The sequence below is a fragment of the Homarus americanus genome, unplaced genomic scaffold (genome assembly GCF_018991925.1).
Source record: "Homarus americanus isolate GMGI-L3 unplaced genomic scaffold, GMGI_Hamer_2.0 scaffold47954, whole genome shotgun sequence".
NCBI classification, from domain to species: Eukaryota; Metazoa; Arthropoda; class Malacostraca; order Decapoda; family Nephropidae; genus Homarus; species Homarus americanus.
In genome coordinates, this window is record NW_024738371.1 from 1 (window position 1) to 18,274 (window position 18,274).

Here is an 18,274-nt window from a genome sequence, read left to right on the forward strand (position 1 = left end):
TATATCAACAGTGACCATACTAAACTAACATATATCAACAGTGACCATACTAAACTAACATATATCAACAGTGACCATACTAAACTAACATATATCAACAGTTGGCCATACTAAACTAACATATATCAACAGTGTACTAAACTAACATTTATCAACAGTGGGACCTGGTGTGTAATCGGCGAGCGCTGTACTCCACCACACAGGCAATGGTATCAGTTGGGAATTTCCTTGGATATCTGTTATTTGGCTGCCTGATCGAAATGTAAGTAACGGTTTAGGGTTTTCATCAAGTTAAACGCTGCTTGTACATTTCTGACAGATATATGAATCGTTAATAATATTTAGGTCGGTTAACACTCAAAAATGTTATTAACAAAATTTTACTTTTAGTATAAAATGACTTACACCTTCTTAGGTTTACAAAAGATGTAGAAATGATTCCCTCCCTGATCCTCCGAGGAACATGATTATTTGTTGTTCCTGTCATATAAACGTTATAAAGGGATGAACAAAGCGATTTACACAGTTGCAGGTTGAAATTAGACACATAGAATGACCGTCACCCCGATGATGAAGATATGCATTTACTGATAAATAAAAAGTGACTGTAAAACCTTGTAGTGATAATCGCCACTTTATCCCATGAAGCGGTGTGAACTTTTTTGACAAAGGAAAATCTTTTGTTTGTATCAGTGTAACCCGAAAGCAAGTGTCAGACACACACACTTTCACGGGTTTACGTGCAAACTATTTCATAAGTGAACCATCAACGACCCTTAATCCTGAGGTAAACTATTCAGGCACTCAGGTTCGGACCCGTCCTGGATATAAACCTTTGTGCAGGGGGTCAATATATAGTTGCCGAGCAGTGATATTTGTATTTCCTCATAACTTTTGACTAAAGTTTAACTAATTGTTAAAGTGAATTAATGCTCTGATCCCATTGAGTATATTCATTTATAAAGATTTGTCTCAACATTTCCACATTTCTTCTTACTGAGCGGAGTAGGTGTTACCTGTCGAAATAAACGATGACGTCCCCTCAAAAGAAATCATGAAGGCAGTAATCCACTCAACGACTTCACGACCACCTCAACCCATGCCAGAAATGGACCATGACTTCCCTGACTTAGGCCAAAGTCAACATAACCGTAGCCCCGAAATGGCCAGTCAGTCCTCTTGAGATCACAGGTCCTCCAGCGACACCGTAAATCTCCATGACACAAAGACATATACTCCCAGCGACGACAGAAACCATTGGACTGCAACTACAGCCAATGATCGAGACTAGGTGATGGCCACTTACTCCACACGGGAACAAGACCCTCGAGCTGCAGCGTCAGTAGATGACTTCGACACGCAGGCCCAGGACCTGAACATCTCCCTGTACACGGGTGACGGGAAGTTCGAGGATCCGTCATTCGCTGACAAGTAGATGTTCGAAGGTTCTGGTAAGAAGTTCCAGCCTCCTAAAAATGGCAGAAGCCAAGCAAACACTCCAAGCGACGCCCCAAGCTACAGTCTCCGAAATGGCAGTCCTTCTCAGGATGAAAATTGTCCAACATAATGTCCTACACTGGTCCCCTAATAGACGTAACAAACTGTCTAATCCACACTATCAATTAGACCCAGACGTTATTCTGTTAAACAGTACTGGCATAAAGGACGAAAATAAGCTGAAGATTTTTGGCTACACTGTATACCAGAGGAATATGGCGGGTGAGCTGAACGATGGTGTCGCTGTGGCTATCAGGTCACGGCTGGTTTAAAAATAAAGCATGTGAAATGCAAAGATTTGTGGATCAACACAATATATTGCCCAAATACTCATGGCGCGACCCCACCTCTACTCATCCAATGGTAACTCCCTCATTAAAGACAATGAAGGCCTCCTTCAGCACTGGAAGGAGCACTACCATTCACTGCTCAACCGAAACACTGATGTGGATGTTCTGACTACCCAGCAGGTCCCTCAGCATCCAGAGCTGACCCACCTCAGCTATCCTCCATCCCTAGATAAGATAGCTACTGCCATCAAACGGATGAAAATTAACAAAGCCTCTGGGCCTGATGGAATCTCAGCCGAGATGTATAAAGCAGGAGGACCTCTGCTTACAAGGCGTCTCCACTCTCTCCTGGAGAATATATGGGAAAAGGAGGAAATCCCCCAAGCTCTTAAAAGACGCCTCCATCGTCAATATTTATAAGAACAAGGGAAACCAGTCAGACTGTGGCAACTACCGTGGGATCTCGCTGTCCTCTAAAACAGACTTCTTCCTGAGGCGGAAAACTTCCTCCCAGAATCTCAATGTGGCTTTAGACCAGTGGTTCTTAACCTTTTTAGGGTCGCGCCCCCTATAGCAGTTGGTCCTCATCTCCACGCCCCCCTCCTTCCTTCATATAAAATTTTAAAACCATGATAATAAACACCACCACCACCACCACCACCACATGGCCATAAACATCACTCAAAGTAGACAACGCTTGATTTTGAGTTGGCAAATTTCATTCTCGTTATTAAAACGAAACAATTAGCATTCTTTTCAATTGTTATAAGTAATTATCATTATTGTTTCGTTCATAAAAAGTCTACCCTACATCATAGCTCAATTGAAGAAAGAATTGCATGAGTGTGAGAGGTAGAAAGTTGTCACGGACGGACGTCGCGGGCGACTGGCACTGGAAATCGTCTCAGTCAGTGTTGACAATTTTTCAAATGTGAATTATCGTACTAGAGCCTCAAAATTATCGTTTCTTCATCAAATTATCGTACACTTACCGACATTATTACTACCTTAATTCAGTCACTTTTAGTGGAATTTTACATTTTGATTAACGTAGTTATCATTTACGACATTTTGAAGTATCTGTGGGGAACGAGAACCCCTCCACCCCCCTACGAAAATCCAAATATGGTCATACACACACTTGTTAAGGCCATTCCTTATTTTTTGCTCTGGGTTCGCCCCCCCCCCTGGAAATTACTCAGGCCCCCTTAGGGGGGCGTGCCCCCCGGTTAAGAACCGCTGCTTTAGACCATTACGTGGCACCACTGACATGATCTTTGCTGCTGGTCAGATACAGGAAAACTGCAGAGAATAGCGTTGTGACCTGTACATGGTTTTCATCGACCTAACCAAGGCCTTCGACTCGGTCAACAGGAAAACCCTCGGGTGAAACCTCAGTCGTTTTGGCTGTCCACCAAAATTCATCGCCATTGTGAGGCAACTCCACGATGGCATGAACGGCAGTGTCCTGCACAATGGCACCCAGTTTGAGTTCTTCCCCATCCAAACGGTGGTTAAGCAAGAATGTGTACTGGCACCAACACTCTTTTCCATTTTCTTGGCTGCCTTCCTTACTCGTGCCAGTGCCAATCTAGCTTGTGGGGTGGACTTTTAGTACTGGATGAAGGGTCTTTTCAAAAGACGACGACCTCCGGCAGGAACAATGGTGTCGGCAGCTTCCAATACTGAGCTTCTGTATGCAGACGACCTCACCCTTGTTGCTCACACTGAACACGACCTACAGGAGATCCTGAACACCTACGCAGATGCGTATGCACACTTACGCCTCGAGGTGAATGTACGTAAGACTCAAATTCTCTTTCAGCTTGCCCCTGGTTGAGTCACACCTCCACCATCTATCCAGCTTAACGGTACTACCCTCTCTAATATTACCCACTTTCGGTATCTCGGCTCCCACCTGACCACCACTGTGGACATTGATGAAGAGATTCAGCATCGGATCAGATGTGCATCTCAAGCCTTTAGCAGGCTCCGAAACCGTGTCTCCAGCTGTAGGGAGCTGAAATTATCTACAAAGTTACACGTATGCCGAGCAGTGGTCACCCTGCTATATGGCAGCAAGACTTGGGTCACATACATGAGGCACATCAAGGCACTTGAAAATTTTCACCAACATAGTCTACGTTCTATCCTCCGAGTTCGCTGGAAAGATAAGAGAATAAATGACAGTATTCTTACTGACACGAAGTGTAGAAACATTGAGGCTACCATTATCCATAAACAACTACGCTGGACTGGCCATGTTACCCGCATGGATGATAGTAGACTGCCAAAGCAGCTTCTTTACAGTCACCTAACGCATAGTAAACATAACGCTGGCGGATAACTGAAAAGGTTTATCGATAGTCTTAAGACAAACCAGAAAAAAGTGCCAAATCGACCCCCTCACCTGGGAGACGATTATTCCACACCTTGGGGAATCACCACACAAGAAATTGTCAATAATTTCCAGTTAACCCGACTGCATAGCAAGGCAGACAAGCGCCAACGCCGGAAAAACGCTTTCATTGCCCCTCCCGCACTAGATGTAGCCCCCCACATGTGCAACAACTGTGATCGACCCTGCCGGTCCCGTATCGGCCTCTTTAGTCACCCCAGAACTCACCAACCTAGGTGACAGCCTTAATAACTCATATCAATGTATCATAGATGTATGATCGTCATACTTCATTCCGAATGACAGCAAAGTAGTAGTAGTAGTGTGGGTGGTGTTGGAGGGTGTGTGTGGGTGGTGTTGGAGGGTGTGTGTGGGTGGTGTTGGAGGGTGTGTGTGGGTGGTGTTGGAGGGTGTGTGTGGGTGGTGTTGGAGGGTGTGTGTGGGTGGTGTTGGAGGTGTGTGTGGGTGGTGTTGTGTGTGGGTGGTGTTGGAGGTGTGTGTGGGTGGTGTTGTGTGTGGGTGGTGTTGGAGGGTGTGTGTGGGTGGTGTTGGGTGTGTGTGTGGGTGGTGTTGGAGGGTGTGTGTGGGTGGTGTTGGAGGGTGTGTGTGGGTGGTGTTGGGGGTGTGTGTGGGTGGTGTTGGAGGGTGTGTGTGGGTGTGTTGGAGGGTGTGTGTGGGTGGTGTTGGAGGTGTGTGGGTGATGTTGGGCGTGTGTGGGTGGTGTTGGGGGTGTGTGTGGGTGGTGTTGTAGGGTGTGTATGGGTGGTGTTGGAGGGTGTGTGTGGGTGGTGTTGGAGGGTGTGTGGGTGATGTTGGAGCGTGTGTGTGGGTGGTGTTGGGGGGGTGTGTGTGGGTGGTTTTAAAGGGTGTGTCTGGGTGGTGTTGGAGGTGTGTGGATGGTGTTGGAGGGTGTGTGTGTGTGTGTGTAAATCTCAGCAGAAGGATGATGATGACGATGGTGTGCCGGTAGGATTGGTCGCCGACGGTCTGTGTTACTAAGTGGTGCGTTATCGTTTGTGACTGGGATGGTAACGGCTTTGTCCCCAACTCTCGCTTTCTACATGGTGATGCGCATCTTGGTCGCTGCATCTTGCATTGGGTACTACAGCGGCTGCTTGATCATCTGTAAGTATCCCATAGTTTAATTAAAATAATAATAATAATAATAATAATAATAATAATAATAATAATAATAATAATAATAATAATAATAATAATAATAATAATAATAGTAATAATAGTAATAATAGTAATAGTAATAGTAATAGTAGTAATAATAATAATAGTAATAATAATAATAGTAATAATAATAATAGTAATAATAATAATAGTAATAATAATAATAGTAATAAATAATAATAAATAATAATAATATAATAATAATAATAATAATAATAATAATAATAATAATAATAATAATAATAATAATAATAATAATTATTCTATCACAGTTAAGTTCAAAAGCATTGGCAAACAAACATCAAGAAAGTAACAGATTATAATGGTAGTTGCAGGAACAATATATGAGATGCCCTCTTACGGGTTTTCCTCCAGTCATCATTGCATCTACACTTACATTCACCTGTTGCCCTCACGTTTGTGTTGGGCGTTTCTATGGCTCTCCCAAATAATAAATCTATAATTATTTATATTTTGTAAATTTACTATTTTACTATGATGTAGTTTTTTATTAAACCTCTCGTGGTCTTTTGACGCAAATTGCATCATTAAGCACTCCTGTGATGAAACAACCCCTCCCATTCAGCCATATCTCACACTAAGAGCACTCCTCCCATAAGCAGAAATGCAGGAACAGAGAACCGGCCCTATCAACCAACTAAGTTCCTCCCACTAACCACGTGCGCTGGACAATGCATCTATAAGGGTTCAAGTTTGGTCTGGATCACTCGACCCAATGTTTACTAAAATGGAAAAACCGTTCCTGTTACTGACGAAACCTACGCCGAAAGACTGCGAGGGGGTGAGGGTTAAGTTCGGTACATAAGCAAATCTTAGTAAATAGGTTTCCCACATCACGCCAAAACATTATTTCTGAATTACTTGTACTTCGGGCAGATCTTTCAAATTTATTTTATTTATCAATCCATCCGAGTTCAACGTACAGTCTCGTTCAATTCAATTTCAATTGTTTATTCCTTGATAGAGGAAGCGGGATCCTAGTGCTGTCACTAGGTACCCCTGTACAATGACACCAGATGCATCTGACAAGTGTGATAAGTATATACAGTATAAATATTATAAAGGGGCTTACTAAAGCCTAAGGAAGGAAGGAAGGAAGGATATTCCTTTAACACATAATCAATGTTATTTACAAAATATCTGGCCAGCATGGGGAGGATCATCGTGTCTCCGTCAGGGGGTCGTGGAGTGGTGGTCCAGCAGGCGTCACGGAAGCGTTGTGTGTGGGGACATCTTAGGAGCTAGTGGATAAGGGTAGTCTCGTTCAGGATTCTTCGAACACTGCTGGAGACAGCTGGCAACTCAAGACCGTTTGTTTACTATAGTACGTAGTATAATATAATACGAAACAACAAAGCCCAACCATTAATTAAGCAACATGGAACTAAGTAACCAATCACCGACCAATTTTACATTCATTCCTAATTTTTTCTATGTACTATAGTAAACAAACAGCCTTGACTTGCCAGCTGTCTCCAACAGTGTTTGAAGAATCTTGAACGAAACTGTACGTAAGCATTTAATCAACGTAATAATCAATAAATTTATATAAAAAAATTACATTTATATTTACATTTAGAGTGATATCTCCATTAGCCAGAACAATTGGTGCAGAGCACTTCTGGGAATGAGAGATTTCTGGGTAATGAGACGACTCTCTCAAAGCGGTAAAAAAAAAACCTCCTCCCTGGAATTTTCCTGGTAACAGAAAAACGTTCTCGGAAGTTCCAGAAATTGTGCACTGCATTATCTCTTGAACCCGGAAAAATATTCCCCCATCTCCGGAATTTTCTGGGAATGGGAAATTTTTTTCTGAATTTCTGGTAAAATGCTTCTGATTTTCATCTCTCAAAAATGGAAAAAATTCCCCTATCCCTGGAATTTTCCAGTATCAGGAAAATTTTCTTGCCCCTCAGAAATTCGTTCCCAAAGCCGGAATTTTCCGGAAAATTCCAGCTTTGGGGATAATTTTACAAGGCAATTTAAATTCCGGCTGTCGGAGAGTTATATGTTTGAGGGATTCCGGCTTATGGGGATATTACTGTATCACTTTACTTTTCGCAATATTGTGGGGGCTGTAGGGAAGACTGTATTCCTATTGAATACAGGCGGTTAATTCCTACATTATTGGGGATCTTAGTCATTATGACTTACTTTCCTGAGTCAACCCTTGCAACGTTCGGCAGCCTTTCTTTTGGTAGTCATTACAGCTAAACTTAAGGAAAGCATATCTGTTGCCTTTGTTTGTACAACATCACTGAGTTCATCCTGAGCTTCATTATTACACTCCACAGATTCATCCAGTGGATATAGAAGCTTTATCGAACGAATTACTTTCCCCAGTCTCCAGTGATTTCTACTACTAGAGGTTAGAATAATTCCATCCCTCATAAATTATGTAAGATTCTTGATTAAGCTTGTTTGTTCCCTGGTGTGTGGTTCATTTGACTCCTCATCAGGCTACATATTTGCACTAACCTCTTGAATTCCGTAGTTGTTGATCTACGCACTTAACTGCTCAGAGAAGGCCACTCCCATATGCATACAGTGGTTGGTTCCTCTGACTGTAACACTTTATTCAGGTGTGATAACAACTGCCTTCTGAGGGTGAATTTACTGTTTCCAGTCTTGTCAGACAAAAATGCAAATAGTTTCTGCTTGTTATCTGAATCACGTAAGAAAACTTGCCACTTTACTGGAATTTTGTTTTGAATGGCACCCTTTCTCTTTTTACCTTTCCCTCCTCTGTCTCTTGTAGACAATTTTGTTCAGTTTTGAGGTATGTATCCCACATAACATTCAGTCTCTTGGCTTCCTTTAGCTGCTGCATGTTGAACTGAAAGACGCCATTGGCCTAAAATAGTCTCCAAATATTCTGATGCAGCTTGTAGAGAAGAGGTGCACCACAGCGGCACAATCAAGTACAGTACTTTCATGTCAAAAGAGCTAGATGGCTCTATCGTAGTTTTTTCACCAGGCATGTCAACAGGTCAGATTTCTTTCCCAGACAAAGTTTAGTTCTATCAGAAACATGGTGGGTATGGCTGATTCTCATGACAGAAAAAGATACAGTACCCATATCAGCCTCCCTATTCAAGTTAGGACACCTGAAGAGGTCATCGGATCATGAATGAGCATTGATTGACTTGTGGTAGTCAGTGTACGGATTCGTGTCGAGAGCTTCCACACTGCGGACAGTGTTCAACATACACTCATTGAATACAACATGTGTTTCCACTGATATTATTTGGTAGAATGATACATTTAAATTACATTCATCAGTTTCATATTCATATTTTCCCTGGAACCATGATTTTCACAAATTTCCTTGCCAAACCTGAAAGTGTACGACATACTGATATCTGTGATTTTTTTTTATTTAATCTATCCCTATTCACTGAAATGCAACTCTAACCTGCACGACTAAAATATTAACCTTCATTTTCATCTTTGTCTTCATAGGCTGGTCTAATGAAAATTTCTTCAATAATTCCATTTACAGGTCTCGAAATTTGCTCACCAAAACACCGATCAATAATTGGATCGCTCTACGCTATTCCCTGGGCAGTGGGTTACATGGTGCTGCCCGGGGTAGCCTACCTGGTGAGGGACTGGCAGATGCTGCAGGTCGCCCTCACTATCCCCAGTATCTTCTTTGTCATATATATCTGGTAAATGGCCACTAGTTTACTAATGATTTGTTCTTTTTTCACACTTTTAAGTCTTTTCCTATTATGCTGCAAGATGACAGAAATTAAGAACAACACACGGTCACTAATCTTCATCCTTTCATTCAAACTGCTATGACATCCCCACAGACCTCTCGATGCCATGATCTCCTCTCATTTATGTTCATTGCTGCTTCTTGGACATTCTTTTCATATCACCTCGTACCACTTTACCATCCATATCCGAATTACCTTTTACCAATAATTATTTTCAACTTTGTTAATGGACAAAAAGGTTCAACCTGAATTTTGGATTTTATTGACTCTTGTCTTGGGATTTTGGATAATTGTAGTAAACAAATTAATTCCTTAGTTTTATTTTCTATGTCAGACCAGTAAAACTCTTTGAATTAAAACCGCAGTGTAATAAGGGGAAGAGATGTGTGTGTGTGTGTGTGTGTGTGTGTGTGTGTACACAGGGTGGTGTAATGCATCTTTTGTGGCAGCATTTTGTTAGTGTTAAGGTACAAGCACTGCTTGCTTCCTCTCACTTTCAGCTACCGCCTGGGGCTAGCCTTTGTGGTAAGCAGGGAAGGAACTTATATGAGTCTTGCCCTGCCAGTACACAGCCTCTTCACCAAAAAGAGTCCTGCTGTGCCTCCTCATGGCAACACGTGATAACTGGGTGCCTCACGGCTCCAGGCTAGACCAGCAGGGATAACAAGAAGGAGTGGGCCGCAAAGGAACAGCGCATAGGCTCACTAGCATGTGAACATGTCCTGGCGTCTTTGCTGATTAACCTTGGTAGGTATAAGGCTACGGAAGTAAAACCAAAATTAAAAATCTGCAGTGGAGCCCCGCATGAGGCAGACATGCTTACAGAGCTCCAGTAAGTCCCCCAACGGTGGCAAAGGCGGAAGAGGTGACCACCATGGGAACCCAACGACTACACCGTCAGACGAAAGCAATGCCTGATGGAGAGGCTACTAAGGCGAAACCCAACAAACTGGGCTATCGGCAGTCCATTGCAACTCTCCCTTTTCCCCAGTCTTTGCAACTACTTGCACCACTGAATCAGGAAAAGGGAGAGCCAAGATGTGTGGTTGCAGCCTGTGCTCCTGCCTCACCACATAAATCGACTCATACACAGCCATCATCCAGCTCATCATACCTCTGACTATCGTCAAAACCCCTATACCCCCACAAGTCCTATGGCGACGGACGAGTGGCGACGAGGACAGGAGATGACTGCCAGGAGTCACTAGTCACAACTCTGCACATGGGCGGCACAGATAAGATGGTCGTATATGCATTGGGATCGAGGCAGCAGTGCAATCCGGTGCTGTCTGTACAACTGAGCAGCCCTTTCGAGGAGCCACTCTGCTCAACCCACATAGGAGGGGCTAGTAAAGGTGCACTCAACATAGCCTGCCTAAAGAACCAACCTGACTGGGCAACCCACCCAGTAAGGTCATCCTTATGGGGTCGAAAACACAATCAAGATCACAGGTCAAAGCAAAAACAAACTATACACCCTCTTATGGTCGCTGCATGGAATGTCTGGATACTGGCACAAATGAGCATCCTGAAAGAAGAACTGCCCTTGTGGCAAAAGAGCTGTCAGGTTTAACGTCGACATAGCAGCCATTAGTGAGTCCCGGCTCCCAGACGAGGGTCGATTCATAGAATGGGGGTCCGGCTATGCCTTCTTCTGGAAGGGTAAACCTGCTTTGGAGAAAAACTGCATTTACGTAGTTGGACTTGCCATTCGCCAGTCCATCCTACATAGACTAATTGGAAAATGCCTGTTAGGCTCAAAGAGCGTCTCATGATGCTCCGAGTCCCACTGAATTACTCTCGTCATGCATTCTTCATCAGTGCATATGCCCCAACACTGTATGTAAAGGATTACCTCAAGGAGGCCTTTTATGCCGACCTTTACAGAGTGCTAACCTCTATCCCAAGAGAAGATAAGGTTGTGCTCCTTGGTGACTTCAATGCTAGAGTTAGCAGAGATGCTAACATTTGGCAGGGAACCATGGGGAGAAATGGACTAGGGAAGTGTAATCCCAAATGCACACAACCTCACTATCACCAATACTTTGTTTAGGCAGGCCGACAAGTTCAGTGGTTCTTGACAACACCCATGATTCAAACATTGGCATCTCATTGACTACATCATTGTCAGAGAAAGATATCACCGAGATGTCCTTATCACCCGAGCAACGCATGGCTCAGACCACTGTGATACAAACCAATGGCTTGCCTAGCCAAACTCTCCCTTCATGTTGTCCCAAAACAGCGAAGGCAACAAGACTCCAGAAGAGGCTTTAACATCAAGCAACTGGAGGATCCAGTGGTAGCACATGCTTTCAGAGAGCAGCTCAACGATGGGCTGATAAACAGTACCCACAACAAACAACAAAAATCCGAGTGCTAAATGGGGTCCCATCAAAGATGTCATCACAAAATCCTGCAACGAGACTCTCTGCCACATGAAAAGAAAACACCAGGATTGATTTGATGAAAGTGATCTGGAAATGGAAATACTTGTCAATAGTAAACGTGCTGATCTCACTGACTGGCAAGTAACCCTAAGTCTCGGACCAAAGCTGAAACCTTCCACGAGAAGAAAGTGGCGATCCATCACGGACTTCACAACCTAATGAATGAATAGTGGAAAAATATAGCATAGAAATGCAAATATTTTTAGATCAACACAAGATGCGTGAATTTTTCAATTCCGATAAAACATTGTAAGGCCAAACTACTCATGGCGCAGCCCTCCTCCACTCATCTTACGGTAACTCCCTAATTAAAGACAAAGAAGGCTCCATCAGCGCTGGAAAGAGCATTACCATTCCCTGCTCAACCAAAACACCAATGTGGATGTTCTCAGCACACAGAGCTGACCCACCTCAGCTATCCTCCCTCCCTGAATGAGGTAGCTACTGCCCTCAAGCAGATGAAAAATTACAAAGCCACAGGGCCTGATGGAATCCCAACCAAGGTGTATAAAGTAGGACGATCTCTTCTTATAAGCCGTCTCCACTCTCTCCTGGAGAATATATGGGAGAAACAGGAAATCACCTAAGAACAAGGAAAACCGGTCAGACTGTAAATGCCTGGATGATCAAAAGGTCCCCAGTGAATGGAAAGTGGTTTATGTGAGACCTATCTCCAAGAAGGGCGATCGTCACTCCACGAACAACTATAGACCGGTGAGCCTGACCAGCATAATATGTAAAAGTACTTGAGAGTATTATCAGAGATACCGCAATGGAACATCTAATACGAAACAACTTTGTAAAGGATTGCCAACACGGTTTTATGCCGGTGCGCTCCTGCTTAACACAATTGCTCAAGGTATTAGATATTTGGACCCATATTCTGGAACGGGGTGGTAATATCGACAATATTTACCTAGATTTTGCCAAGGCTTTCGACAGTGTACCCCACGAAAGGCTGAAAATCAAACTGGAAGGGTACGGAATTCGGGGAAATGTCCTAGCGTTTATAAAAGACTTTCTACTTGACCGCAAGCAGTGCGTAGTGATTAATGGCACGAAATCATCATCCTTACCTGTCACAAGTGGAGTACCACAGGGCAGTGTATTGGACCCGCTGTTGTTTGTTTGTTTCATAAATGACATGCCTGACGTTGTACACTCGTCCATACAAATGTTTGCCGATGACGCCAAGTTATTTCCGGAAATCAAGAACCAAGCGGACTGTGAAGAGCAGCAAGAAGGACCTCTGCGGGCTCCAATAATGGTCGAAGAAATGGCTACTGAGATTCAATGTCACGAAGTGTAAGAGGATGCACCTGGGGCGTACCAACGGTAAGGAGGCGTATCATATTTCCCAACGGGATGAAGAAACTGCACTATTTGAGACTGAATGTGAGAAGGACCTAGGTGTGTATGTTGACAATGAGCTGAAGTTCTCGGGCCATTGCGAGAAGAAGGTAAATCAGGAAAATAAATTATTGGGTCTCATATGAAGGTCGTTCAGATATCTAGACGGTCCGTCCCTCGTAACGATCTTCAAGAGTGAAGTGTTTCCCCATCTTGAGTATTGTCACCCCGCCTGGTCCCCGAGATATTGCTAGGGACTGTCAGTTGGTTGAAAATGTTCAAAGGAGGGCCACCAGACTGGTGCCTGCACTTCGGAACCTCAGCTACCCTGAGAAATTGGAGAGCCTGAACTTGCCTAGCTTATACTGCAGACGGGCAAGGGGTGACCTAATTGAGGTGTATAAGCATCTCAAGGGGCACTACTCAGTCGAGTAACCTTACTTGGAGCTGGCGGACGCTCGCCCCACAAGGGATCACAGCTCAAGATTGAAAAAGCCGCAAGTCCAGAAAACTGTGAGGGCAAACTTTTTCGGAGTGAGGGTTGTAAACTCTTGGAACAATCTACCAGAAAATGTTGTGACGGCACCGAGTGTGAGCTCTTTCAAGACAAGACTTGACCAACACTGGAGCGGGTTCAGGTACATTCAGGAGACGGTGCATGCCCAGTACTTGCCAACAGTGCGTGACAGAGACGTGACCGATCGCCCAAGCGGCTAATGAGCCGATCTTTTGGTGAAGAGGATAAAAGAAAAGGAAAAGTAATCAGAGACGTGACCGATCGCCGAAGAGGCTAACGAGCCGGTCAGTGGTGAAAAGGATAAAAAGAAAAAAGAAAGAACTCACTGCTGTCCAGAATCTCAATGTGGCTTTAGACCATTTCGTGGTACCACTGACATGATCTTTGCTGCTCGTCAGATACAGAAAAAGTGCAGAGAATAGCGTCATGACTTGGACATGGACTTCATTGACCTTACTAAGGTCTTCGACTCAGTCAACAGGGAAGCCCTCTGACCCTCAGTCATTTTGGCTGCCCACAAAAATGCATTGCCAATGTGAAACAACTCCACGATGGCATGAGCAGTAAAGTCTTGCACAATGACACCAAGTTTGAGTTCTTCCCCATCCAAACGGGGGTAAAACAAGGATGTGTTCTGGCGCCAACTCTCTTCCATTTTATTGGCTGCCTTCCTGACTCGTGCCAGGAACAAAGGTGTCTGCAGCTTCAATCACTGAATTTCAGTATGCAGACGACCTCACCTTCTTTATTCACACTGAGTATAGAGACAGGTTAAAGCATCTTAATTTGCACTCCCTCGAGAGACGTAGAGCGAGGGGCGACCTGATAGAGGTGTATATAAGTGGAAGGCAGGGCTAAACAAAGGGGACATTACAAAGGTACTCAAACTATCCAACCAGGAGCGAACTCGTAACAATGGTTTTAAATTAGACAAATTAGATTTAGTGCGAACAGGTAAACACTGGTTTGGAAACAGAGTAGTGGATGAATGGAACAAGTTACCAAATATCATCATTAACTCGAATACGCTGGATAGCTTCAAACATAGGTTGGATGCTTATATGAGCAATAGGGGTTGGGTGTAAACGGGACTGCCCAGTATGGGCCAATAGGCCCGCTGCAGTTTCCTCCATTCGTATGTTCTTATGTACAGGAGATCCTGAACTCCTACGCAGATGCGTATGCACACTTCGGACCTGAGGTTAATGCACATAAGACTCAGAATCTCTTTCAGCCTGCCCCTGGTTCAACTACACCTCCACCATCCATCTCGAATGTTATCCACTTCCAGTACCTTGGCTCCCACCTGTCCACCACTGCGAACATTGATGAAGATATTCAACATCGGATTAGATGCGCATCTCAAGCCTTAGGCAGACTCTGTACCCACGTCTTCAGCTGTAGGGAGCTGAAACTATCTATAAAGTTGAACGTGTATCGAGCAGTGGGCCCCCCCACCACCCTGCTGTATGGCAGCGAAAACTTTCACCAACGTAGTCTACATTCCATCCTCTGAGTTCGCTGGGAAGGCAAGAGAACAAAGGCCAGTATTCTCGCTGACATCAACTGTAGGAGCATCGAGACTACCATTATCCATGAACAACTACGTTGGACAGGCCATGTTACCCAAATGGACGACAGTAGATTGCCAAAGCAGCTACTTTACAGTCACCTAACGAATGGTAAATGTAACGCTAATGGACAACGGAAAAGGTATAAGGATAGTTTTAAGACAGACCTGAAAAGTGCCAAATCGACTCCCTCATCTGGGAAACGATCAATACACACCATAACGCTTGGAGGAGCACCACATGATAAGGTGTCAATACTTTCAAGTTAGCCTGACTGCACCAGCGCCGGAAAGATGCTCACGACGCCCCTCCTGCACTACTGTATATGTAGCCCTCTACATGAGCAACATCTATGGACGGCCCTGCCAGTCCCGTATCGGCCTCTCAAGTCGCCTCATAGCTCACCAACGAAGGTGACATCCTTAATAACTCATATCATTGTATCCTAGCTGGATGATCGTCATACTCGATTCCGAGTGACAGTAAAGTAAGTTGCAGTAGAGATGTTTAAGTTTAAACTTTGTAAAAAAAGTTATAATATCACAAAATCACATAATAGGTAAAAAGCAAACATAATGAACACTGATGTAGACAAAATAAATCCCTTCACTAAAATATAACTGAAGATACACACATTTGAAATGTAAAAAATAAAAATATAAACAATGAGAATGTCCTCAAGTGAATAATATCACTTATCTGTCCTTAACCATGCTGAACATACGACGTGAATAAGAGTACTGGATCTCTCTGTGTAACTTGGAGAAGATTGACAAAGCCAGCAGTTTTGGGTCAGAGGTTGACTTAAGTTTGGATTCCTGTCATCAGGGATTTGCATCGCCTGAGGGCAGGTTAAACTATTGTACGTGGCTCGTGAACAACTGTGTGTGTGTGTGTGTGTGTTTGTATTGGTCAGCCCGCACTAAACAACTAATAGTGGAATTGAGTCAAGAATGGCTGGATTGTCATCCTTGAGGGTTGATCTCATCACAACTTACAAAATGTCGTCATACCACTTTTACAAATCTGGCCACTTCTCTATCTTATAATTCTTTAATTTCTATCCCTCTGCTAAATTTACCTCAAATATGTTATTCTGTAGCTTTCATTTGTTTCTTCCTCTAGTGATTATTATTTCAACTCTATAAACTACCATCACCAAAAGGTTATCGGATATGAGTACCATTCATCAGTAATTTGAATGAATTGACAAAGATCATTACAGTCTCACATATAAGGTCAGAAATACTCAACAGAAGCTGTTTGTTTGTTGAGTGATGCTCAGGTGAGGGTTAGATGGTGCTTTATGGTGTCTTCACCATGAATTTAGCAATTAAATCCAGATTTAGAAAGAAAAAATAATAATATATATATATATATATATATATATATATATATATATATATATATATATATATATATATATATATATATATATATATATATATATATATATATATATATATATATATATATATATATATATCTTGATAAAATCACACGGGAAGATGGAAACAACGGAGTACCTTAGCTTTCGTCTTTATTCAAGACATCTTCAGAGGCAACTGGATTACATGGACAGAGAGAGGCTTAATATACAGGGTGACCTAAAACATGAGGTCAGGTCAAAATGATGACATCCACTAATCCCCACACCAACACACACGTAGAGGAGCTTAAGAGAAGGGAGGTGACGTGACTAGCCAAGTCAGGTCAGAAAAAGGGGACCCAAAATAACTATCATACATCTAGATCAAAGGTTTTCAAAGCATTTTTAACCTTGGGCCACTGACAAATAAATTTATGTAACATATTATCAGTTTTGAACTGACCATCACTAAGGTTTATTGATTTTAATTCTTAATCAAACTAGCTTCAACAAGAAGTCTTTCACACAAGATGATTTGAATACTTCTAAGCTTTTTCCCAAGCAATGGGGTGATTATTATTCCTAACATGAACAAACAAGGCACTGCTTTCAGATGCAGTTCTGATATTATACTTATGTTGTTTGATTCTGAGCTGCAGTGTTTTTCCTGTCTGACCTACATAATTACAATTACATTTACATGATATATATATATATATATATATATATATATATATATATATATATATATATATATATATATATATATATATATATATATATATATATATATATATATATATATATATGACAAGGTGGTGGTGGCTCTCCATCAGGACATTACCAGAGTCCCCGCGGTGGCTGGTGATTCACGGGAAGAAAGAGGAGGCGCTCAAGGTGCTCACCAAGGCAGCTTCAGTCAACGGTAAGACACTGCCACCAGAACAAGAGATGCTGGCTGCTATGGATAGGATCAAACAGAAGGTGAGCGTCACAGCTTTTTACTTTTATATATTGCACACAAGAGTTTCCACGGCGCTACACTGTCAGGTACAACAAGAACAGTGAATTTGTAAGGTTACAGCTTTATGTGAAGTTTTTGTTTAATTAATGAATATTTTCTTTGATCTACCATTTAGCTACAATACACCTGAGGTGGACTTGAACAATTGGTTTTACTATGTTTATTTTGTTGTTGTATACCGTACCAAGGATGTTTTATGTCGACAAATCATCAACCTTGATGCGAAACATGTAAGTCGTGTATTATTGAACTGTATAATGTAGAAGCTTTCTTTTAGAGTATTTAGACTGAAGGAGATCTGGTAGATAAGGCGTATGGAGTTATTTTCTCGGATAAAGTTGATTTTTTAGTTCTTTCCAGTAGTAATAGAATGGACCTATGGACTCCACCCCTACCCCACACCCAGCCTGACCCCAGGGGCAAGGCGTCTCCACCCTTTCCTTCACCCACCCAACCGCCCTTTCGAGTCCATTTTTTTATGTAGAGAAGGAATGGGGTGAAAGAAGATTGGAGGTAGGGGAATTGATAGCACAAAAATTGAAGAAATTGAAAAGATACAAGAAGGTGGTCTGATTGCCTTGCTAGTTATTGTGGCTGGTTTTCTTAAGGCTGGATTGTGGTTGGCTGGTCTCTCAGTCGGCAGCATCATTAGGCAGTCTACTCTATCCCATATATAGGCGATTCGAGGGTAATTTTTCTTTTTCCGCCGACCCTACTGGCGGATGCTGGTCTAGAGAGGTTGTCTATTGCCTGGCCGTATAGATCGGGGGTGGTAACTTTTTGGGAACCATCTATGGTTGTTGTCATAGTCTGGTGGGAGTCTTTGTTGGAGTTCTTGCTCTGATCTTTCTATGTTTTGCCAGACTCTGCTGGCCAGGGTGTA

General features: G+C 42.8%; 1 protein-coding gene across 1 annotated transcript in view; it reads left to right on the plus strand.

Annotated features, from left to right (window-relative positions):
- Nucleotides 1–158: 158 nt before the first annotated feature.
- Nucleotides 159–18,274, plus strand: part of LOC121874043 (organic cation transporter protein-like) — a gene marked incomplete at its 5' end in the record, with an annotated part of 36,325 nt that continues 18,209 nt past the window's right edge. Inside the window, 4 exons of the mRNA XM_042377910.1 lie at nt 159–262; nt 5,156–5,310; nt 8,888–9,056; nt 17,204–17,351. Of these exons, the coding sequence (XP_042233844.1) occupies nt 159–262; nt 5,156–5,310; nt 8,888–9,056; nt 17,204–17,351 (576 nt within the window). The remainder of the gene's footprint in view (nt 263–5,155; nt 5,311–8,887; nt 9,057–17,203; nt 17,352–18,274) is intronic.